General features: G+C 47.2%; 1 protein-coding gene across 12 annotated transcripts in view; it reads left to right on the plus strand.

The window, feature by feature from the left end:
• The window catches only part of SEPTIN6 (septin 6), a 73195-nt gene that overhangs the window by 33498 nt on the left and 14952 nt on the right, over window positions 1-24745 (plus strand). For all 12 annotated transcript variants that reach the window (XM_081567879.1, XM_081567880.1, XM_081567882.1 and 9 more), the window contains exons 4-7: window positions 11114-11300; window positions 14173-14334; window positions 21025-21121; window positions 23875-24043. In XM_081567879.1, coding sequence (XP_081424005.1) covers window positions 11114-11300; window positions 14173-14334; window positions 21025-21121; window positions 23875-24043 — 615 coding nt within the window. The remainder of the gene's footprint in view (window positions 1-11113; window positions 11301-14172; window positions 14335-21024; window positions 21122-23874; window positions 24044-24745) is intronic.

Here is a 24745-nt window from a genome sequence, read left to right on the forward strand (position 1 = left end):
ATGGTAAGTACAGTAACAGAGGTGTGTGGAGAAGGACTGTGGGAACAGGCAATCAAGCCTGATGTTGGGAGTATATAGTTTGGAGGCTGCAGAAAGGGGAGAGGAGGTGATCAGGAATGACTGGGCCAAGTTTTCAAGTTTTGCAAGATGAGTACAAGGTAGCCAGCTGGCTTATAGTGGGTATTCAGTACACATTTGTTGAATGAATGATGAATCAATATATACATTGATGGGAAAAATAAACACCTCTTAACTTTTCATCATTTAAAACTTAAAGTAGGGGCTTCCCTGGTGACTCATTGGTAAAGAATCTGCCTGCCAATGCAGGAGACACCATTCGATCCCTGATCAGGGAAGATCTCACATGCCTTGGGAAAAGTAAACCCGTGCTCTAGAGCCCGCCCAGGAGCCATAACTACTGAGCCCGCACATCCTAGAGCCTGTGCTCTGCGACAAGAGAAGCCACTGCAATGAGAAAGCCCGAGAACTGCAACTAGAGAGAAGCCCCCCGTTCTCCACAACTAGAAAAGAGCCCACACAGCAATGAAGACCCTGCACACCCAAAATAAATAAATTAAATTAAAAAAGCTAAAAATATCCAACTCACAGACATATAAAACAAATTTAAGGTCATCAAAGAAGGATAAATTAGGAGTTTGGGATTAACTATATAAAATAAACAACAAGGACCTACTGTATAGTACAGGAAACTATATTCAATATCTTGTTATAACCTATAATGGAAATGATCTTAAAAAGAAGATATAGAGGAGCTTCGGGGTCCTACCGCGCCGCAGGTGTCCGCGGGGGGGGGCCTTCCCGCGCGGCGCCCCGCCCCCTGCACATGTGCTCTCCCCGACAAGGGGCTCCCAGCGCTCTGCCCCCCGCTCTCCTGTGGGGCTCCCCCGCGCGGCCCCCCGCCCCCTCGCATTCACGCTCTCCCCACGGGGCTCCCCACGCAGCACCCCGCCCCCACCGCACTCTTGCTCTCCCCCACGGGGCTCCTCGTGCGGCACCCCGCCCCCCCGCACTCGCGCTCTCCCCCACGGAGCTCCCCGCGCAGCGCCCCGCGCCCCCCCCAGCACTCGCGCTCTAGCCTCGGGGCGCCCTGCACTCGCGCTCTCGGACCCGTGGGGCTCCCTGCGTGGCGCCCCGCCCCCTGCACTCGCGCTCTCCCCCACGCAGGGCTCCCCGCGCGGCGCCCCGCACTCTCTCGCGCTCTACCCCACGTGGCGCCCCGCCCACACCAGGACTGGCGCTCTCCCCTCCACGCTCTCCCCTCCACGGGGCTCCCTGCCTGGCCCCCCTGTCATCTGCACTGGAGCTCTCTGCCGCAATGCAGCACGGACCCGCGCACGGACCCGCGCGGACCCGCGCGAGGGGCGATGAGGGGCTGGGCCTAGGAGACAGCACCCACCAGGCTCTCCCGGGCTGGGAGGCCCTGTGCCGAGGGCTCCGCTCTGGGGATCGCTCCCCTCTGACCCCGCTCTCAGGGCCTGACATGCGTGGAGGCGGTCGGGCTCACACCGAGATCAGAGGCCGCAGGACCCTGACGCCCTGGGCCTCCCTCGGCCTGGCTGTCCAGCTGCTAGGAGTGGTAACAAGCCTTGAGTTGGGAAGATCCATGCTCGTCGTACGCATCTCAGCACCATTCAGACCGCTAGGTGGTTTACCAAACATTGCCTGGGAGAATCTTACACCGTTTTAATTCCTCATCTCAGAATCCATGACCGTCAGTGCACAGAAGAAACCCACACGATATAAGCTTACATCTACCATTGTCATGAGCATCTTTAGTGCCTGCTTTTCTGCATTTGGTTCAATTATATTATGTATTGCATGTTTCTCTTATGCTGCAGAAATGAAAGACTATGTTTGGTCACAGTTAGCTGGTGGTATGCTTTTACAATATTTACTCTTCACTAGTGTCACAGAACTGATCGTTGTAGGCATAACCGTGTCCTGGATTGTGCGAGCATTGCGTCATCCAGAACCCAAAGAAGAAAGTTACACATTGTCTGAATCATCTGTGCCTTTGTAATTTCCAAAGAACCAGTGTGAGTCCAGTCAAGAAAAGATTAATTGTGAATTACTGAAGAACTCCATAATTGTTTTTTCCAAGAAACCTCATGGAAAATGCATTCTAATGAAGTCTTTTCCGATACTCCTTTTTCCTACCTCTTCAATAAAGGATGCAATTTGATCACACACACACACACAAAAGATATATCTGTATCTATAGATATATCTATATATGGCTTCCCAGGTGGCGCTAAATGGTAAAGAACCTGCCTGCCAATGCAGGAGGTGCAGGAGATGCAGGTTCAATCCCTGGGTAGGGAAGATGCCCTGGGGAAGGAAATGGGAACCCACTCCAGTATTCTTACCTGGAAAATCCCATGGACAGAGGAGTCTGGCGGGCTATAGTCCATAGGGTTGCGAAGAGTCAGACACAACTGAAGTGACTTAGCATGCATACACACATATATATACATAACTGAGTCATTTTGCTGTACACCTGAGATGAACACAACAGAAATCAACTATGCTTCAAACAACAACAAAAATCCCCGAAGCATCCATTGAGTGTGTTAACTAGGATGCTGGTGAGGGTGGAAAGCAGTCTACAATGTGTTGAGGAATGAAGAGGAAGTAAAAATAAATCAATAAATGAGTAGATTATTCTTTCAAAAAACATCTCCATCCATGCAGTAAATATTTGTGGGGCGCCTGCATATGCTAAGCCCTGTAGTAGGTGCGAAAGAGAGACTTGGCTGGTAAGGAAAGAGAAGACACAGGGCCGTAGTTGGAGAGAAATGTGTGATTGAGGAGGATTGGCTGAGGAAAGTTTTTTTTTTTTTTTTTTGAGACCAGGGAAGACATAAGCCTGTTCATAGGTTTCAGGGAGGGGGAGTGATCAGTAGGAGGTGAGGATCTGAAGAGCCTGCAAGGAATGAGATCAAGTGCACAGGGGCTGATGGACCTTGGACAGGATGAGGGATGCTTTGTCCTCAGAGACTAGAGGGCACAGAGAAGGGGAGGGAGTGAGGCAGGTTGGGGTAGTATGAGCTTGGTGAGCTTGACTGTGTTGATAAAGTAGAAGGTGACACTGTCCTGTGAGAGGGAAGGGTCACAGATGAGTTTCAGAGCTTGAGGAAAGTGGGGACAGTTTGGCCTGGTCAGTGAAAGCAGTGGGAAGGAGCCAATCGAGCCCAAGCAAAGGGATGTCATATTGTTTTAAAAGTGTATATGAGGTTGGAGGCCAGGAATTTGGGCGCCAAGACCCCACGTTTTGTGATTGCTTCTAGTCAACTTCAGCGGCAGTGGTCTAGGAGCAGAGGGAAGATACTGAAATGTATCCAGTCCAGCAGTTTGGCCAGGCAAGGAGGGTGCGATGGGAGAGGAGTTGATAAAAGAGTGTTTGGGGCCATTGATTATGGGTTCAGCCCGGGCCAAGAAGATGAGGCCATGAGGGGCTGATAGCCTGTGAGATAATGGAGAGACCAAGGTACCAGAGGATTCTATGAGGTGAAAGATCAAGTTTAGGCCCATCAGAGACATAGGAGAGCTGAAAAGATGTGCGGCAGTGGTCAGAGAGTGTTAGAGGCTGTCTTGGGTGGGGCTGGCCTGGCGAATGGTCCCGTGTGGAAGTGGCTGAAGTAGAAGGGTCTGGAGGTTGGGTAAGTTGAGTCCATCAAGGAATAAAGAGGCTGAAGGCTGATGGCTTGTCCACAAGCACATTGCAGTCACCTGGAACAGGAAGAAAGACTGGGTCAGGCACCTCCAGAAGAGAATGGAACAGGTCTCAAATGGAGAATGTTCATTTACACAGAGGGAGAGGAGTAATGGTCTAGAAGTGGTGCTCAGAGTCTGATTGAATGCCCACCACACTCAGCCCAGCGTACACAGGTTGTGGGAGAATGAGGAGCCTACACAGGAGGGGGCTGCTAGGCAGTGGGATCCTCAGGAGAGAATTAGGTTTCCAGTAGCATGAAGAGATAGGCAGGTTCTATGAAGAGGAAGATGGCATATGCTACTTCTCAGACTTTAAAGTAGCATATGAGCCACTGTGGCTGTTAATAAGATATAGATTCTGATCCTGTGCCTCTGGGTTGGAGACTGGAGAGTCTCCATTTCTAACAAGCCTCCCAATGATGCTGGTGCTGCCAGTTCGGGGACCACACTCTGAGTGGCAGTTTTGTTCACCATGGTTCAGGAGTTTCAGAGGGCACAGTGGACATAGTTTGGAGGGATAGTGAGTCCACAAGGAGAGAGCGGAATAGCGATGAGCATAGAGGAAAGAGGTGATTGGAAGGATGGAGTAAATGAGGTGTTGTCACTCTGAGTGCTATTCCAGGAGACCTGACCTTGTGGTATCTTGGCTTTGATGCCTGACATGGTGCTGTTTGAGTATGATGTCTGTGACCAGGTCTTCTGGGTTTCCAGCAGGCGAGCTTCTGATAGCTGTGTTTGCACAGAGGGCTGGCATGTGGGAGAGGGAGACTGGAGTGACTTCTGGGTGTCTACGAAGTGTGATAGGAGCCAGTGGTAACTGAGGCCATGACAGTGAATGGGACCACGCAGGGCTAACGTGCCTGTGATGTGCAGAATGACCACAAAAGATGGTCCAGGATGGAACCTCACAGACAGGCCAAGAATTGAAGGTAGGAACTAATGGTGGCAGTGAAGCCAAAGGACAGAATTTCAAGAAGGGACTGGTTAACATTATCAAGAAAGAAAACAATTGAAAGATAAAACTCTTACTTTTCTGTTAATATCTCTATTTACAAAATCCAATATAATCAACTGAAAGACAAGGTAGCTAATTTCAAAATAAATATGCAGAAAGCCATAGACTTCTTCTTATCTGACAATAACCAATTAGACAGCAGTATGGAACAGAAGACCCTATTCACAGTAAAAAAAAAAAAAAAAAAGATCCTTACTATAATCTTACCCACAAGACCTTATGTGATCTGTCTCCATTACCTCACTTGCTTCATCTCTTATTTTTGTATTTCTTGAAGTGAAAGTCACATAACATAAAGTTAACTATTTTAAAGTGAACAAATTTAGTGGCATCTAATAAATTCACAGTGTTGTGCAATCACTACCTCTGTTTAGTTCCCAAACATTCTCATCATCCCCAAAGGAAACACATTAAACAATAACTTCCCATTACCCTTTCCCCTCAGCTCCCAGTTATTATTCTCTTTCCTGTCTCTGTGAATTTGACTATTCTAGTACCTCAAATAGTCAAAGGAGCCTGGCAGGCTGCGGTCCGTGGGGTTGCAGGGAGTCGGACTCAACTGAGCGACTAACAGCAGCAGCAGTACTTCATAGAAGTGAAATCATATACAATTTGTCCTTTGTGATTAGCTTCTTTCACTTAGCATAACGTTTTCAAGGTTCATCCATGTGGCAGCATGTATCTGAATTTTCTTCCTTTTCATGGCTGAAAAGTAATATTACTCATGGCTGAGTAATATTCCATTGTATGGTATTCCACATTTTATCAGTTGATGGACTTTTGAGTTGTTTCCACCTTTGGGCAATTGTGAACAGTATATTGCTCTTCCTTATTCCCTAATTCTCTTGCTCAAATTTGTCAAGCTTGTTTCTGCCTCAGGCCCATTGCATTTGTTTTTCCTTCTGCCTGGAATGCTCTTCTCCCAGATTCTCCATGACTGTCATTCTCATCCTTGCAGCTCAAGTGCCACATCCTCAGAGAAGCCTTCCCTGATCACTGTATTTAAAGTAGGTGAGCCCTCAGCCACCTTTTATCCCATTATCCTATTTTATTGTCTTCATAATACATATCACCATCTGAAATGAATAAGAAGTAGTGTCTAGACTGGGTTTGTTTTGTGTTGTTGGCCCCTTAAACCAGTGAGGCCTCTGGACTCAGAATAACTTGCCTAAAATATATCAACTCTACAGTCCGTGGAATTCTCCAGGCCAGAATACTGGAGTGGGTAGCCTATCCCTTATCCAGGGGATCTTCCCAACCCAGGGGTCAAACCCAGGTCTCCCGCATTGCAGGTGGATTCTTTACCAGCTGAGCCACCAGGGAAGCTGAAGAATACTGGAGTGGGTTGCCTATCCCTTCTGCAGGGCATCTTCCTGACCCAGGAATTGAGCCAGGGTCTCCTGCATTGCAGGTTGATTCTTTACCAGCTGAGCTACTAAGGAAGCCCGCCAAAAAAATACAGTTACCAAAATATTTTAAAATTGTGATATAGTAATCTGTGTCCTTCTCTACTAATCTATGAAATAACAATAACTATATGCAGGTCTAATAACTATAATAATTTAGAGGTCATGATTATAAATGCTATTTTGAGATATTTGAAACAATTGTAATAGGAAACAAAAAATGTTGGTAATTTCTATTGATTATGAAATCATAGGCACTGCTGAAGTTACTGTAGACTGTTACCTACTTTGTTTTTTGCTGGAATGACTTTTATTTTTTTATTGGAGTATAATTACTTTACTGGACACATCTTTTTTATCCATTCATCTGTGGATAGACACCTTATATTGTTTCCAAAAAGAGAAATCAAGTGTTAGCAAAGGTAAAGAAAAAGGAAAACCTGTACACCGCTGGTGGCTCAGCCATCATGGAAAACAATTTTAAAAATAAAAAATAGAACCACCATATGATCCAGCAGTCCTGCCTCTGAATACATATGCAAAAGAAATGAAAATAGGATATTCAAGAGATATCTGCACTCCTGTGTCCATTGCAGCACCATTCACAACAGCCAAGGCATGGAAACAATCCAAGTATTGAACAACAGATCAATGGATAAAAACTGTCTTCTTTTCTTTTTTCTCTTGTCTTCTTTATAGTAGCCATACTAACAGGTGTGAGGTGATATTGCATTGCGGTTTTTTAAAATTTTTAATTGGAAGATAATTGCTTTACAATGTTGTGTTGGTTTCTACCATACAGCAGCATGAATCAGCCATAAATATACATATGTCCCCTCCCTCTTGAGCCTCCCTCTCACCCTCACTCCCTCCCACCCCTTTAGGTTGTCACAGAGCTCCGGGATGAACTCCCTGCATCATACAGCCACTTCCCACTAGTTATCTATGTTACACATGGTAATATATGTTTCAGTGCTACTCCTTCAATTCATCCCACCCTCTCCTTCCCCCACTGTGTCCACAAGTCCATTCTCTATGTCTGCGTCTCTATTCCAGCCCTGCAAATAGGTTCATCAGTACCATTTTTCTAGATTCCGTATATACGCATTAATATATGATATTTGTTTTTCTTTTTCTGAATTACTTCACTCTGTGTAATAGGCTCTAGGTTCATCTACCTCAGTAGAACTGACTCAAGTTTGTTCCTTTTTACGGCTGAGTAATATTCCATTGTGTATATATGTATCACAACTTCTTTATCCATTCATCTGTCTCTGAACATCTAGGTTGCTTCCATATCCTAGCTACCATAAATAGTCCTGCAATGAACACTGGGGTACATGTGTCTTTTGAATTATGGTTTTCTCAGGGTATATGCCCAGTAGTGGGAGTGCTGGGCCATATGACAGTTCCATTTCTTTTTTAAGAAATCTCCATATTATTCTCCATAATGGCTGTATCAGTTTATATTGCCACCAACTGTGCAAGAAGGTTCCCTTCTCTCCACATCCTCTCCAGCATTTATTGTTTGTAGATTTCTTGATGATTCTGACTGGTGTGGGGTGATAACTCATTACAGTTTTGATTTGCATTTCTCTAAAAATGAACAGTGTTTAGCATTTTTTCATGTGTTTATTGGCCATCTGTATGTCTTCTTTGGAGAAATGTCTGTTTAGGTCATCTGCCCGTTTTTTGATTGGGTTGTTTGTTTTTCTGACACTGAGCTGCATGAGCTGCTTGTATATTTTGGAGATTAATCCTTTGTCAGTAGCTTCATTTGCAATTATTTTCTCCTATTCTGAGGGTTTGTCTTTTTGTCTTGTTTATGGTTTCCTTTACATTATCTACTTTTGTACCTGAAGAAACTCTAAACTTCAGTTAGAACTTAGTGAAAAAGATGTGTTTTTTCCTATCGAAGTTCGTGGATCCTATGAGTTTTATCCATAGACCTCTTCCAGGTTTGTGGACCCAAGGCTAAGGAATTCCTACCCTGAAGGGACTTCCCTGGTGGTCCAGTGGTTAAGACTCCCAGCTTCCATTGCAGGGGGCACGGGTTTGATCCCTGGTCAGGGAATAAGATCCCACATGCCGTGTGGCATGGCTAAAAGATAAAAAGGAATTCCTATCCTGAAAAGTAAAAGATAAACAGTTGTGAGAAAGAGGGGTAGAATATATTGGAGCTGGGTTTTCTAGGAGATCACAGTAAGCCAGGGAAAATGGGCTGGAAAAAAGCTGCCTTGGTGTGTGAGGGATGTAGACATTTCCAGTTGAGAAGGATATGAAGGAAGCAACATCTTTGAAGGGGAGTCAGGTGTCCCTCAAAAGAAAGCAGTTTTTTTTTTTTAGAAGGAAGCATTTTTGTGAGGCGGTTCCTTATGGGAGTAAGGGATTTTGTTTACCATGGACTGAAGTCCCGTGAGCATGACAGAGTGGGATGGGAGAGATGGCCATTGAGGGAAGATGAGCCATTGGGAGCTGGAGTGGGACCCTTACTATATTCCAGATACCATGTGGGACACTGAGGATAAAAAGATGAATAAGACTCTAGTTCTAAGGTAAATAAATACGAAGGATATAATTTATAGCATGATCAATGTAATTAACATGGCTGTATGTTATATATGAAAGTAAAGAGAATAAATCCTGAATTCTCATCAAAAGGGAAATTTTGTTTGTATTTCTGTAATTTTGTACCTATGTGAGACGATAGATGTTTACTAGAGTTATTGTTATAATCACTTCATGATGTATGTAAATCAAATCATTATGTTGTATATCTTAAACTTATACAGTGCTATATGTCACTTATGTCTCAATAAAACTGAAATTAAAAAAACAAAATGTCAGAAACAGGGTAAAAATGAATAAGACAAAGATGAGTTATCCATTTAGGATTAGACTGAACCAAATCCTGTGGGTGGATTGGCTGCTCTGACGATGCCTCTCTTCAGAGACCCTAAGGGCCAGAGGCGTTAGCAGAAAGATAGACCTAGCGTGTCACTAGAGATGCAGGGGGTAAAAAAGCTAAAAACGCATTGCTTTGTGTCCTCCTTGGATCCCTTCTGTAGAGCAGAAAATAAAGTAAAAAAGTTATATAATGGAGGAAAAAATATAGGCGTGCCATATTTAGATCATTCAAATGAGCCAGTCACCCAAAAATTAATTAAACAAACCTAAGGGATGTATTTCCCCCCACCCCGCTAATTCTTCAGGAACCTTCTAAGGATCCCTGCAACCAAGTGATCCTTTGATGCTATTACCCTTCAGAACAGTGTTTGGCTCACAGGGATCAAAGGAAGAAAGAAAGGACTATATTTTTAGATTTTTCTCTGGGGCTCCAGAGGTACCGTGCACCTGGCTCACTCTGTATGTAGTTCTCAGAATCTAGAATTCTGTGATTTCTTTTTTTAAAAGCTCTTTTCTCTTCTCTACTGGGGGAATCTTTCAAAAAGGCTCAGGTAGGGGGCTGCTGCAGCTGGGAGGCACTGGCTGAACCTGGCTCCTCCTTCCATCACATTCCCTTCCCACAGTGGTCTCTGCAGACTCCCCATCTGGCAGGGGTCCCCAACCTCCCAGATTCTAATGCCAGATGATCTGGGGTAGAGCTGGCGTAATAATAATATTAATAGAAATAAAATGTACAATCAATGTAATGCACTTGAATCATCCTGAAACCATCCCCGCCCCCTGCCTCTCCACCCCCATTCTTGGAAAAACTGTCTTCCACGAAACCGGTCCCTGATGCCAAAATGGTTAGGAACCGCTGCCCTGGGCCAGATAGCAAACCTCTTCTTGCTTGAAGGGAGGAAGACCCGGATGGAGAGGCAGTGGACAGACAGGGAGATGAGAACAGAGGCAGGGCAGAGGCTAAGCTGACCTAGTTAGAGCAGAAAGAGGCTGTAGGGGCCATAGAGAAGAAAGAAGCTTCCCAGGACAAAGAGGAACAGAGGACTGACTCTTGGCTGAGACTCGTTAGCAAGACTTGGAGCCACACAGGAGCTCTGTGCCTGGGGACTCAGTGAGCTTGGGGGTGGGGAGGTGTGCACATGTGTTGAGGTTGTATGGGTTAAGACTCTACCAAATTTTGTCTGAGTAATTAGATTTCAAAGTTACAACCTTAGGGACTTCCCTGGCGGTCCAGTGGTTAAGACTCTGCACTTTAATGCAGGGGGCATGGCTTTAATCCCTGGTGAGGGAACTAAGATCCCACATGCCGTGTGGCCACAACAAAAACAAAAAAATCACGACCTTAGAGGAAATGAGAACAGAAAAATATTTTAGGGGAGCCTCAAACCCAGAAAGATTGAGGAGAACCCAGTGCATTCTGGAAGATTCCCCAGCAGTGGGTCAAGGAGACATCCTGACCACCCCTGGGTACCCAGCTCAAGTATTAGCCGCTGCAGGGGAGACACAGGAAGCAAAGACATGAGCCCAGCCTGGGGCACCATCCGCGCATCCACAGATGCTGCCAGGGGGCTCCACACTGCATCTGGGCCCCATGGGGCAGAGAAGGGCCGTTCACTGTCCCTGCCCTTCACAAGGACACCGTCTGTTTGAGGGGATGCTAATCCTTGTGAAGCATCAGTAAGCCATCCAATAGCATAATTCTTTGTCACACTCCTGAGGCCCAGAAGGGCTTTCTGGCATCACTGGGGAATTTTGGAGGAGATGGACATTCATCCGAGTCCTGAGGGCCGGGAGGGCAAGATTGGGATGAGACGAGAGAAGCGCGCATTCCAGAGAGAAAGCACACTGATGAACACAGTTGGCTCATATGGGGACGAAAGAGGTGGCCAGTCTGATGGGAGTAGAGGCCCACTGAGGGAAGACGGAGAAATCCAGTCAGGTGGGAGGAGTCAGATTACCGAGGGCATTTTGAACTTCAAAAAGAGTTTTGAAACCTAACAAAATCCAGGTGTCTGAAGGGGTCTGGTCATTTCCCCACTCTCCCCTGTAGCTACAAGCCCATCGTAGAATTCATCGATGCCCAGTTTGAGGCCTATCTGCAGGAGGAACTGAAGATCCGCAGGGTACTGCACACCTACCATGACTCTCGCATCCACGCCTGCTTGTACTTCATTGCCCCCACGGGTCATTCCTTAAAGTCTCTGGACCTAGTGACGATGAAGAAGCTGGACAGTAAGGTAGGGAGGCAGGGGTGAGGGTGGGTGGAAGATGGGGCCTGCTGGACCCCTCCTGGTGGTCTCCTGTGCCACACTGATGCCAGAGTCTGGCAGATGTTCTGTGGCATCGGCATCCTCCCCTTCATTCTCTGTCCTTCCACAAAGATGGTGTTAATTGCTCCAGCACCTGAGTCGTATGCTTTGTGATATTTTCCCAGCCCTGGGCATGAGTGTGCACTGAGCTGTCTTTCTGCCCTGATCCCTTTTGGGAATAAAGGTGGATGCAAGGCAGATGGCTGTCTGGGTCTAGGGACTCAGACTTTGGTGGTGGAAAGGTGTTTTTTTCCTTTGTCACAATGTTAACTGACCTATACTGGAATCAAACATGCAAGCTTGACTTCAAAAGTTATTATTCTTATTATCAATAATAATTTTATCATAGCAGCTAACATTTGTTAAACCTTTATTATATGTCACCACTGTAAAAGTGCCTTGTGGAGTGTCTCATTGAATCCTCACAACAACCCAGTAAAGCAAACACCATCATTACTCTTATTTTATAGAGAAAACTGAGGCTCTAAGAGGTTAAGAGACGTACCCATTGTCATAGAGCCAACTCCTGGCAGAGCCTAGATTTGAACTCAGCTCTGTGGTGCCAGGTTACATTGCCTCCACACCCAAGGAAGATGGCTGTGGATTCAGGCACACCCTGCTTTAAGATAAACTGACAAATGCAGGTCCCACATCAGATATAAATTAGACAATGATTCTTCATGTGAAAGGATTATTGGTTGTGCAAGATAATTGACCACGGGATTCTTTAAAAAGCCTCATTACTAGTACATTTCCTCCCTTAACATCTCATATGTTCCTGGCACTGTGATGAGTCCTTTATATGCATTGTTTTTATTTCATTCTTCCAGTAATCCAGTGTGGTAAGTACTATTATTATTCACATTTTACACACAAAGAAACTGAGGCACAGTCAAATAGCTTGCTCAAGACAACTTGTAATGGATTTGGGATGCAGACTGAGCTCTATGTAACTCCAGGGAATTTATTTTTACACACACACACACACAAAGAAATCTTTAAATGTGGTTGTTTAGTAGCACCTTCACTATAATCACTGAGTTTCAGCTGTCATCAAAAGAGGAGCAATTTGTCATTTTTCACAGCAATGAATTCACCGCCCGTGAGTAACGTGCTGCTTGGGAAACGTCGCCACACCCTGCATGTCTTGAATGAGGCAGCACAGAGCCATGTGGCGGGCAGCCTGCTGGGTGGGCTGAGTTAGGTAGGCAAACTTCAGCCTATGTTTATAGCGTGCCGATGGGGGACGTGGTGAAAAGAGACAAGAATTGACTGCCTGCTGCATTACCTCACCAAGGGCTTCAACCTCCATGCCCCAAAGACCTGAAGGGAGGCACCTCCAAGGTCCAGTCTTTCTTTGACCAACACCTGAAGCTGCGGTGTCAGCCTGGAGAGGCGCTCCAAAGGCAACGAGCAAAGAAGGGGGAAATTTCAAGTCTTGAGCTCTTTTCAGGGCCCAGGCACCATCCACACCAGCCCATTGGAGTATGCTGGCAGGACCAGCTGTGCTTGTTGTGTGAACTTGAGCTTGGCTCTGCTCTGTCTCACTCAGGCACATACCTTTCTAGTTGTTTGACCTTTCAGCAGTAAAACCCTTGTCCCTTCTTGGAGGAATTTCAAGGATTAAGATTCAGGTGGATTGGACTTCAGGGCGGCATCAGGCCTTTCTCCTGCATGTGTACAAAATTGGGCATCTCCTCCTGCTTTCTCTACACAGAAATTAATCAGGAGACTGACAGTGAAGCTCTTTTTGGCTAAGTCTCAGATCAAATTGGGCTCCCCTGGTAGCTCATCTGGTAAAGAATCCTCCTGCAATGCAAGAGACCCCAGTTCGATTCCTAGGTCAGAAAGATCCCCTGGAGAAGGAATAGGTTACCCACTCCAGTATTCTTGGGCTTCCTTGGTGGCTCAGACGGTAAAGAATCCTCTTGCAATGTGGGAGACCTGGGTTCAATCTCTGGGTTGGGAAGATCCCCTGGAGGAGGGCATGGCAACCCACTCTAGTAGTCTTGCCTGGAGAAGCCACATGGGCAGAGGAGCCTGGCAGGCTACAGTCCATAGGGTCACAAAGAGCTGGACACAACTGATCGACTAAGCACAGCACAGATCAAATCAGTAACAGAGGGTGGTCTTCATGTCAGTGGGTTGGTTCCTTAGTGTTGGCTCCAGAAAGAGGGCCGTATATGCATCTTCATGGAGCCCTGCCCTGCCTCACTTCCCACATGGGTCTCTTTCACCTGGCTTAGGGCTAGCCCCCACAAGATGGGTTGGGACAGTTGACTGTTAGCAAGGAGTGGCCTCTTCTCCCCTTGTCCATCGCAGATTCCCAATTGTCCTCCTTCTGCTTCGAAATCACCAAAGCAATGACCTTGATATTAAGATATCATGCAGCTCATCAATTTGGATCTGAGCTGGTAGGTTAAGACTACGGACTGAAAAATGAGGTTTAACTTGGATCCGAATCCCAGTTCCATTATGTGTGTGCTCTGTGGCCTTGGACAAGCTACTTAGCCTCTCTCTGCCTCAATTTGTCATTGGTAAAATAGTGGTACTAATACCTTCTGGGAGGGTTTTCTGCCAGGGTTAATTGTGTTAATCCATGTAAAGCACTTATTGTTCAGTGCCCAGCAAACAGTAAGCACTCATCGTCGTTTATTATACTACTGTTTGGCTATGGAGGTGGCCAGGCCTGGACTATTGGGTTGAACTGCTCCCTCTGACAGCTGGTAGAAGTCCTAGGTCACCTACTCTGAGCTGCAGATTTCCAGTAATGATGCCCCTTTGCTCTTCCCTTCCCTAGGTGAACATCATCCCCATCATTGCCAAATCAGATGCCATTTCTAAGAGTGAGCTAACCAAGTTCAAAATCAAAATCACCAGCGAGCTTGTCAGCAACGGAGTCCAGATCTACCAGTTCCCTACAGATGATGAGTCAGTGGCAGAGATCAACGGAACCATGAACGTGAGTGGGCTTCACACAGGGCTTCAATTTTCTGGCCATTTGCTCTTTAGGATTATTATTTTGCCAAATAGCAGTCAGACCTCACCATCCATCTTAGTGTAATCAACTCAATTATCTGAGTCTCAGGTATTTGTGAGAAAGAAGTTAGAGGCAAACAGCTCCTCCCTCCTCAGACGTGCAGAGATAAATAGCCAGAGATTGAAGGAGGGAATGGCTGACCCCAGGAATTGGTTCGACCGGGGGATTCCAACTTCTCTTACCCTCCTCTTTGACGCCTCTCTCGTCTAGGCCAGGCAGCCCCTGTGGGACTGCCAGAAAGGCAAACAGTCTTTGTCTCAGACCAAAAAATGCCTCAATAGTTGATGCAGCGAAAGAAGGCAAGTCTGAGAAAGTTGGCTGGCTTTGGAGACTCGAGGATAATCTGTACTCAGATAATGAAGCCCTCTGCCCCTGGGAGGAAAAATGACATATAGCCTCCAATTTTTCTGGTGACTAGAGAAATGTTATTTTTAAACTTCAGGGTTATGTTTTGCTTTATTAAGTGTGAATGAGTTGAAGGGGAAAAAAAGAAAAAGCAACCAACCACTTGCCATATTTCCTCTTACTCCACCACTCCCCCTCCTAGAGGAATGAGTAATGGAGGAGGCAGGGAGTCAAATGGCTCCTCATGCTTCTTTACAATGTGTTGATGCTGTTGCTGTGAAATCTTCAATGTTGTGATTTCAAGGAGACAGCTAATAGCTTGCAGAAAGCCTCTGCTTTGGGAACAGATTTCTTTTTCTCTGTTGAGAGCCATCAGTTTTTTCCTAATGACATAATGCCTGAGTATAGCCAAACGCAGGAAAGCCTTGTAATAAAAGCCATTTTTAGAAAACTTTCCTGCTGCCACCACCCCCTAAGTCATCATTACGTATCAGCTACCACCTCCTATGAATCAGCCAACAAATTAGCCTAGTGGGGCAGCAAGTCACTGTCTTGCCTGCCTTTTTGCCCATCAGGGCACCAGAGATACGTTTGTGATGAGAGGCCCTTGGTTATCTTTGACAAACCTGGCCGGAGGATAGAGCTGTGTGGATCGTGGGAGGTGGAGTTGTGGCCTCTCTGACTGGGCCTGAATATTGAAAAACTAAATTAAAAAAAATAAGGTTACTGCATATCTTCTCCAGCTGCTAGGGCATTTTGATGAAAATTAAGTTCTGTTAGGATAAGAAAACCCAAAGGGGCACCTAATCTGCAGAAAACTGGAGCCTAGAGAGAAGCATCATCTGGTGTCACCAACACTGAGGTCTGGAAACTCCTACTCACCTCAGAACATCGGGCCCCATGGATACCTTCTGAACGTGGACTCCCTGAGTCACTAGGCAGCTTTCAGGCTGGTGGTTTGCTTGGCTAGGGATGGATACGGATACGGTCAGAGTCCTCAGCAATCTCAGAGTGTCACACAGAACAACCTCTGACTACGTGGCTGGTCAGGAGTGACCATCATTTTGGGCTCTGCTGTCAGCTTGCCTCTGGGCCCTTGCTTGAAGCCCGGGCAGCCTTGGCCTCAAGGTGGGAAACGTCCCATGCTATGAAGCAGTAGTCCTCAAGTACGCTGTTTCACCTGTGAAGCAATTTGGGATTTGGGATCCTTTTTTTTTTTTTTTTTGCAATAAATAGTCCCAGTGTGCCAATGCTTCACTTTGAAAAACCTAATTGGAGTGGATCCGGGGTTATCCCTGCAACATCACTCAGCACTCATTCTCTTGCATTCCCCTGGGCTTTTTTGTATGTGACAGAGGACTCAAGACAGGAGTGGCTTAGAGCTAGCATGCCTGAACTGGGCATGTGCAAGGGAGGGGGCGTGCATGTGAAAACTGTGTATTATATGTGTTGTGATGGGGGAAGGCAGAGGGAGCAGCTGCTATGAAATAAATACAGAGGATTGCTTGGCCTGCCTGCCCCTGGAGCAACTGTGTCACACTGGGCCTTCCAGACGAATTGTGGCCAGTGAAGCAGCAGCATCAGAGAGACGGGGTTGGGTGGTAGGAGAAATGGGTGCTGGCCTCTCAATTCTGGATTTGACCCCAGCCCCACAGTCTCAGCCACCCCAGCCAATTGTCCTGGGAACTGGGTTGGAAGAGTGGAAGAAGCCTCTTGCTCGAGTGGAGAAGACTGCTCAGTCATCCCTTAGCTCCCCACTTGGGATTTTCATGGCAGGAAATGAGAGTCAAGAGGTCTAGCCTCCCTCTTGGCTCCTGGGTGGCTCTGAAAGCACTTATTTCGGCTCAGAGTGCTCAAGAGAGGGGAGGAGAGGTCTTGCTGCATGCTGCTTTCCACCTATATACTCTGATAGCTCTCAAGGTGGCAGACTTCAGTGCTAAAATTTGCTGTGCTATGCTCTGCTAAGTCGCTTCAGTTGTGTCCAATTCTTTGCAACCCTTTGGACTGTAGCCTGCCAGGCTCCTCTGTCGATAGGATTTTCCAGGCAAGAATACTGGAATGGGTTGCCATACCCTCCACCAGAGGATCTTTCTGACCCAGGAATTGAACCCATATCTCTTATGTCTCCTGCATTGGCAGACAGGTTCTTTACCACTAGCACCACCTGGGAAGCCCAAAATTTGCTATGTTATTCAAATTGAATGTTCTTTGAATGGTTCAAACCACGGCCAGGGAGCAGGGAATAGGCCCAGTTACTCGACTTGGCTCAGTCAGCTGGCTGCCTGTGAGCTCTTGGGTTTGGCCCCCACAAAGGCATTTGGGCCCAGTGAGAGCACATGGGTGGCCAGGAGGGTCACAGAGAGACCCATAGGTACAAGCCTGTCTCCCCCGCACCCTGAGGCAGCAGTGCCATTTCCATAGTTGGCAATATTTGTGTGTGAATCACCACCAAGGGTGAACTTGGGAGAATCAGTCTATGCTCTCGGGCTTCCCTGATGGCTCAGATGGTAAAAGACAATTCTCTTGCTTGGTGGTCAATAGGAGCCTAGAATGGAGGCCAGTGTAACTAGCCCCATGACTGGGAGAAAGCTATGCCCACTCCAGATCTTATCAGATGAGGAATCAGCGGTCCTGACAATGTGTTTCACTGGGCTAAGGGTGATGGTCATCTAACCTCCCTAATATAATGGGTGTCATAGAAACAGAATAGAATAGTTTGGGCTGGTTGGCTCATTGAACACTTCTAAATGGACCAAGAGGAATTTAAGGGATGTATGAGGCCATAAAGATAGTGAGTCTGGGCACTCGTCCTCTGCGATGGCCCACACTGTTTGTGGAGCGTGTCTCTCTCCGAATAAATCCACTTCTTACCTATCACTTTGTCTACAACCCCATACCTTGGGCCTCTCTTGCCTTCCAAGATAGCCCCCACTCTGTCTATGGAGTGTATTTCCTCCCTGGATAAGCCTTCTTTCACTCTAAAAAAAAAGATAGTGAGTCTGGGAACAGACTCCGAAGAGGAGGCTTGGGACTATCTATCCCTTGTTGGAGTTTTCTGAGACAGGGGCATCTGAGGTCTCGGGTGAGTGACAATTACATGGAATCCCCATAGGAACCCATCCATGTTTCAGCAATAGTGCTGTCTTGCAAGTCTCCTCCCAGGACCCACACCTCCAAAGTGTCAGCCCCAGGGGGGTAGCGGGTGGGGGCTGGAGGGTTTAGCTTCTCCCTGCTCTGCTTAACTCGATTCTAGTTGTCAGAGCCACCAGGCTCTCAAGAGCAGCAGCAAGGCGGCCAGAGCCGACCCCACGATTTCCTGCCCTTCATGGTTAAAGCTGAGCTAACCTGCCGCCCTGGGTGGTGGCAGAGGCTGGCAGCTATAGTGCGGTGTCCTCACTGCTCCTTGGGAGATTTGGGCATGGGAGGTAGGAACCTGGGCAACTCCTTTCACTTGTCTGTACGCCAGTTTTCCAAATCATGAGTGGGGCTTATAATAACCGCCCTGGAAGGTTGTTGTAGAATCAAATGAAATCTGCCTGGGAGCACTCGGAAATGAGATGCTTGCATAAACTTACCAGAACAGACTTTGATGCCAGTTGGAAACGAGTGTGCCGGGAGAGGTCTTGGAGCCCTCTGAAGCTGCCATGGTGGGGACTGTGTGTTTCAGAGTGGGGAGGGATAAAGTGATGGCAGTTTAAAGAGGAGGGGGAAGCAAGTGACCCTGTCATGCTAACTGACAATGTCTTTTGGAGATAAAAATAACAGACCCAAGGGAATACTGACTTTTTTTTTTAATGCCTTTTTTCTCTTCTTGGATTTTTTTCTTCTTTTTTTGCTCTTAAGCCCAGAGAAGTACTTCCCACTTCACATACCCTCCTCCTGCATCACTTTCAGCTGAGAGCCCAGGATGTGTGGAAATGTTCCACCACCAGTCCCCTGGTCTAGCCCTCTGTCATGGCTGCCCCTTCGAGTGACTGAAGCTTTGAGGTCTCTGCAGGTGGGGCAGCCTTTTCCTGGAAAGTGTTTGGGGGTGAATTGGAGGCTGCCAGCATGTCTTGGGTCTCTGAGGAGGAATGAATTGTGCCTAAATGAACCTCCCTCCCCACCCCCCCACCCTCCCGTCTGGCCTTGAAAGCTGGCTGGCCGAGGTCAGAGATGCTTCAGCCTTTAGGCGGGGTTTCCAGGATTTCATGCCATGCACCCCCCACCCGCCCATGGCCCTATTAGGACTGACAAAACATTTCCTACCTCCACCCCTCGCCCACTTTCCATATCCATAGCCTTGTCTTTCCCTCTTTCCTCTGTCCCCTTTTTGGGGACAGTCATAGCAGTGGGATGTGGCAACACCTGAGATAATCATCGGAGAGCAACTGAGGGTGGGTGAAGGCCCAGCACCTTGGCGGGGCAGGGGGTGGTTAGCAGATGTGCTAAAGCTGAGCTCTCAATTGACACCTGTGTTCTTCCACTCTGAAGAACATTCTTGGGGTGCAGGGCTAGAGGAGAACAGAAAGGAAGTATTGACTGTGAGGTCAGATTTAAACTGCCTCTTACAATTTGGCCTTGACTGGCCAGTTCACCCCCTGGGTTTAGAGTGCTCCCCTAATCTGCTGCTCGAACCCCAAAATGGAGTGGCAGACCAGCAGGGGTGGGCTTTGAAGTCAGAGAGACCTGGATTCCACTCCTAGCTATGCCCCTTACTATGGTGGCACTGCTGGTAAGTCTCTTGGCCCTTCTGGACCTCAGTTTTGTCTTCTATAAAATGGGGGTAATAAGTATACCTACTTCCTAGTGTTGTAAAGATTCAGTGAGATAATGCCACATAGAGCGCCTGGCACATGGGACAGAGAACTGCTGCTAATGTCAGATCTAAAGCTCCCAATCCCTTAGTATGATTGCTACTACCTACTCTGTGAAGCCTGCTTTGACTTCCCGTGGAATCAGCTTCTTCCTCTGTGTTCCTCCAGCCCTTAAGCCTCTGTTCATAGTCTGGACCTTACTGTGTTATCATCATTGGTGTGTCTCTCCCCTCCCAGACTGTACAATTGCTAGGGCTAGGCTCTGAGCTTTTTCAATGTTGTATTCTTCTTAATGCCCGGCACATAGTAGGACATCAGTAAATATTTATAGATTAGATGAGTAAGTGGGTCAAAATATCTGAGATCGAGGCCTGTTTGTCCAAGCAGGCTAAGAAAGCTTGTTTCAGTGGACTTTTTGCTTCTCTGTGTAAAGCCCTTCTGACTAAAGCTCTACCTGGCTTATAAACAGTATTTAATCAGTGCTTCCATTTGGCCAGTGGTGACTCAGCACTACCTGTGGAATGGAGCATTGTGAGCGTGTCCCAGGCCTCACCCTACGACTGGGGGCACCTGCCTCTTCCCTGATGCATGAAAGCAGCCTCATCAGCTGGGCCTTGTGCCTCACTATCCCTCTCTACCTCAAGCACCAAGCCATACCCCCTGTTTGTACTTTTCTTTCCTCTGCTATTCCTGTAGCTATTCAAGGAGTATTTATTAAGCACCTACTGTGTGCGGGGTGCCAGACTGTACACTTGAGCCCTTGGGCATATTCTGTCTTCTGTGATTTCGGGTATGGAATTTGGTCTTCCCTAACCAGATCGTAAGCTCCCAGAGGGCAAGGGAGTGCATCTTCTACTCCCTTTGTTTCCCTTTTAAGGCCCTGAAACAGAACTCAGCTCAGTGATGGGCACATGGGTAAATACTTGGGAACTTGACTTCTAGGCTCAAGAGTTTGGGGCGAGCTCTTGCTCCAGGATAGGATGATACCAGGAGTGTCCACCTCAGTCAGCAGTGTGGTTTCCGTACGTGTCTATTCTTGGGGCTCCCATACTCTGGGAAAAGGGAGCAGTGGTTCCAGCCCCCTCCATTCTCCTTTAGTCTCTCTCCACACATAGCCCTCTGTGTCCCTCTCCCCCGCCTTCCGAAGATGCTCTGCCTCAGCACCCGTGAAGACTGAATAGCTGGCTAATCTATGTATCTGCTTATTATTCTGCTTATTTTCTGTCTTTGTTCCCTACGCACTTGGCCATATCCTGGTTACCTTCTATCGTGAATTTCTGAACAGCCAATGCTTGGAATAGGCTCTTCTCCCTACACAGCCCGGGAGCTTATGAAATGCCTTTCGATGGTGGTGGCATTGAGGGACACTGCGGCGGGGGCGCCGAGGCCCCCACGATGAGCGGCAGCTGTACTGGGGGTCACTCAGTGCCTTTACCCGGAATTCTCAGCTTTTGTCTGCCTCCTGTTTCAGGCCCACCTGCCATTTGCTGTCATTGGCAGCACAGAAGAACTAAAGATAGGTAACAAGATGATGAAAGCTCGGCAGTACCCCTGGGGCACTGTACAAGGTGAGTGAATCTCCGGGAGAGGGGCTACGCTCAGTAATCCCCTTCTGTCTGTCCCTTTGCTTGTCCCCAGCCACTATGTGACCAGTTCCTCACTTGTCCCCAGTTTCTGCTCATTCACCTTGGGCCTCAGGCATCTCTAGGGGTCACCAGCAGGCAAACTTTGGCTCCATACCTGGATTCTCTGCACTGAGCAAGCTCTCTTTGTCTCTAATGGAGAAAGCATTCCTAAAACAAAAATAAATGTACTTGCAGTAAGGTAGGACAGAGAGTGTGAGAAAGCAGGTGTACCCACTTGAGTGTATGAGACATACAAGAATGGCCACAACAGTGTTGTTCGTGATAGCAAATAGTGAGAAACAACCCAGAGCCATTAAAAATAGATTGGGTGAATTGCAGAATGTTCAAATAATGCAATATTGTACAACAGTGAAGATGGATGGACTATACATCTACAGCAAAGCATCTCACACACGGCATGTTGAGCTAAGTAAATCATAGACAGATACAAGCTGTATGATTCCATTTATGTGGAATCCAAAAGTAACACAAAACTACTTTAGGAATTCATACATAAATGGTAAAACTATAAAGAAAAACGAAGGAAGGATAAACCCCCAAGTCAGGACGGTGGTTAAGTCTTGTTGCAGGGAAGGAGAGGCATGAATGAGATCAGGAAAGGACACAAAGGGGGACTTCCTTGGTGGTCCAGTGGTTAAGACTCCACCTTCCAAAGCAGGGGATGCAGGTTCGATCTAAGATCAAACCAAGATCCTGCAGTGCAGCCAAAGTTTACCAAAAAAAAAAAAAAGGAAGGGATGTCTAGGGAGTTGGTAATGTTTCACCTGGGCCATAGATACATTGGTGTCCTTTTTTTTTTTGATCCTTTAAACTGTACATTTCAAGCACTCTTTTCTTTGTATGATTACTTTGCAATTTAAAAACAGACTATTGCCTATAGGCTTGAGAAAATCCTTTTGTAGTCTGCCTGACATATGTTAAGTAAGGTACCCTTGGTACTAGTCAGGGTTACTGTATGTGAGAGGGTGGTTGGTTTACCATAAACTCATCCCGTGTCCACGTCACGTCAAAGGCCAACATCCTCTAGGGCACGTTGGAGACCCTCTGATGATAGCTGGCTTTTCTATGGGTAGGACCACGCTGGTCATGAGAGCCATGCTAGCTTTGGGTCTTCTTTACCATTTGTGCTGGGGCTCTTCCAGAACATTTGCAAATGCTTTCTGGACCAACAGTCCCACCCTGGGAGTGAATTTTGGAGTCTGAGAGACAGGAACCTGAGGCAACATGAGGAGAAGCTAACAGACATGGTCCCAATGACGTCCCCTGACTCAGACCATCCGGCACGTAACCAACAAAGGGGATTTTCAAACTGTTTTTTGTTAAGTTGAAGTTCACTGTTCTGATGAAGAGAAACTATGCATTGTCTGGGTCCCGCAGCAACCTTGGAGCCACTCCTTCTGACTGGCTGGCCACCGGGGCCTACTCTTCAGGGATGGAGGACGAGATGGTGCTGGGAAGTTGCCTGGCTGATATGCTGATACATTTTATGAAGTGAGGGGCTTTTTCCTGAAGGCAGTGGGTCTTAAGCAGAGGGGTTACATGAGCCCAGCTGGGCTTTGGAAAGATTGTTCTGATCACCGCAATGCAGTCTGCTGTCACCCTGCCCCATGCTGTCATTCAAGACACCCCCCCCACGGCCCCCACGACCTTCTCCCAGACCTGTGAAACAGAATCTGGGGTAACTGTGCCTGTTCATCTCAGATGCCACTGTCCCACTGTGGTCAGGCCAGACACCCCCATTCCAGCAAGGTGGAACCATGCCTGGAGACACTCTGTCCTGGTCACCATTGCTGCCATCAGGCCATTATTCACCCTTTAAAAACACCTGTTTTGAAGCATCTACCATCCAGATGGGCCACACTTATGGCTCACATCCCTCCTTGTCACAACCATCTAGCCATGTCCTAGTTCTTCACTCTTATTCTATGGACTTTGATACCTGGTCATAGGCTTTGCCTCTCCTTTAGATGACCTGGATTGGAATCCTAATCCTGCGACTTGTAGCTGTAACATTGCCTAACTTCAGTGAGACCCTGCAAGGATGAGTCCCTTATCCGCCTGCTGAATTCCTAGTCTTCCTTCATGAGTCATCCTAAGGGTCTGTTCCCTCTTTGGTAAAGTCTTCATGCTCCCTGAAGTTCTAAGGACTCCCTTTTCTGGGCTTCTGTGGTTCCCTGGCTATATATCTCCATGTCGGTAATTTTTGCATTGTATTACATTTGCCTGTTTGCATCTGTTCTTCCACTAAACTGGAAGCTCCTATGGGCAAGACCCCACGTGTCTGAATTCTCAGTGCCTCACTATCCTGGGAACAAAGATTCTGCAAGTATTTATCAGACAGATGGCTGAATGTCCATTTGCCGTTGTCCTAAAAGTGGTGCGAAGCAAACATTCCTGTGAGTGTCTGATGGGTAAATTTGAGTTGAGTCTAAATGTCTACCAGATGTTTTCTTAGATAATTTTATGGTATTGCTGTTTTCCATTCCTGTCATTCTCACAATTTTTCATCTGCCTTTTTAGTAGAAAAGCCAATTAGAAGGCAACATCTCGAGCTCTATATACACAGGTTAAAAGGTGATATCACCGTTAGACATTTCACCTCTCGTTTTGTCCATTTCTGCTTCTTCTGGCCTTCCTTTCAATGGACTTTCAATACCTCAACCCCTGCCATGCAGTTGAAAATGAAGCCCACTGTGACTTTGTGAAGCTGCGGGAGATGCTGATCCGAGTCAACATGGAGGATCTCCGAGAGCAGACCCACAGCCGGCACTATGAGCTGTACCGCCGCTGTAAGCTGGAGGAGATGGGCTTCAAGGACACCGACCCTGACAGCAAACCCTTCAGGTACCTCTCCCACCAGCCCTGCCCAGCTCAACTCAGCCCACCCTGGGAGAGGGGGGAGGCCTCGCCCTGGAGAATTCACAGGGAAGGCGAGACATAGGAGCCCAGATCTAGCACTGCAAGGCTAAGTCACTCGACAGCTCCGTTTGCCTGTCCCTTCTCTACCCTGGCACACCTGTCAGGGGATGCTGTGGCATGGTGGGCTTGGTAAGCCCTGCTGCCGTGCTTATAAGAATGGGGCCGGGGAGGAGGCCAGGGGATGGGCAAGGCTGATAGTCTCGCTGCCACAAGCATTCGCATGGTAGCTGTGAGCCCTGAGCCTGGGCCTTGCGCCTCAACGTGGCAGTTTGTGCCTGCCCGCTGCCCCACATTCTTCATCAGGCTCCTGCTGCTCTGTCAGGTTTCCAGTCTGTTCTTTACCCCCCTCCCCATGATCAAAACCAGGTGGGACCAGGCAGCAATCACCACACATGTGTTGATGAACTTTCAGCTCTTCATTACTGCCCTTTAACGTTTGTGTTCAAATGCAAGGTTTGTTTTGACCACCAGATGTGAATAATCGTTGACACCTAAAATCAGAATCTAAGATGCTTTCAGAGAAGAGGAAAGTTTTTGAAAGCATTGCTTCAAATGCTTTCAAATAACTATGCTAATGGGAGCTACGTGAATAACTGTCTGATCTGTATGCATAATATGTGATGTAAG

This window comes from Giraffa tippelskirchi, chromosome X, assembly GCF_054371585.1.
Source record: "Giraffa tippelskirchi isolate mGirTip1 chromosome X, T2T-mGirTip1v1.2.pri, whole genome shotgun sequence".
NCBI lineage: Eukaryota > Metazoa > Chordata > Mammalia > Artiodactyla > Giraffidae > Giraffa > Giraffa tippelskirchi.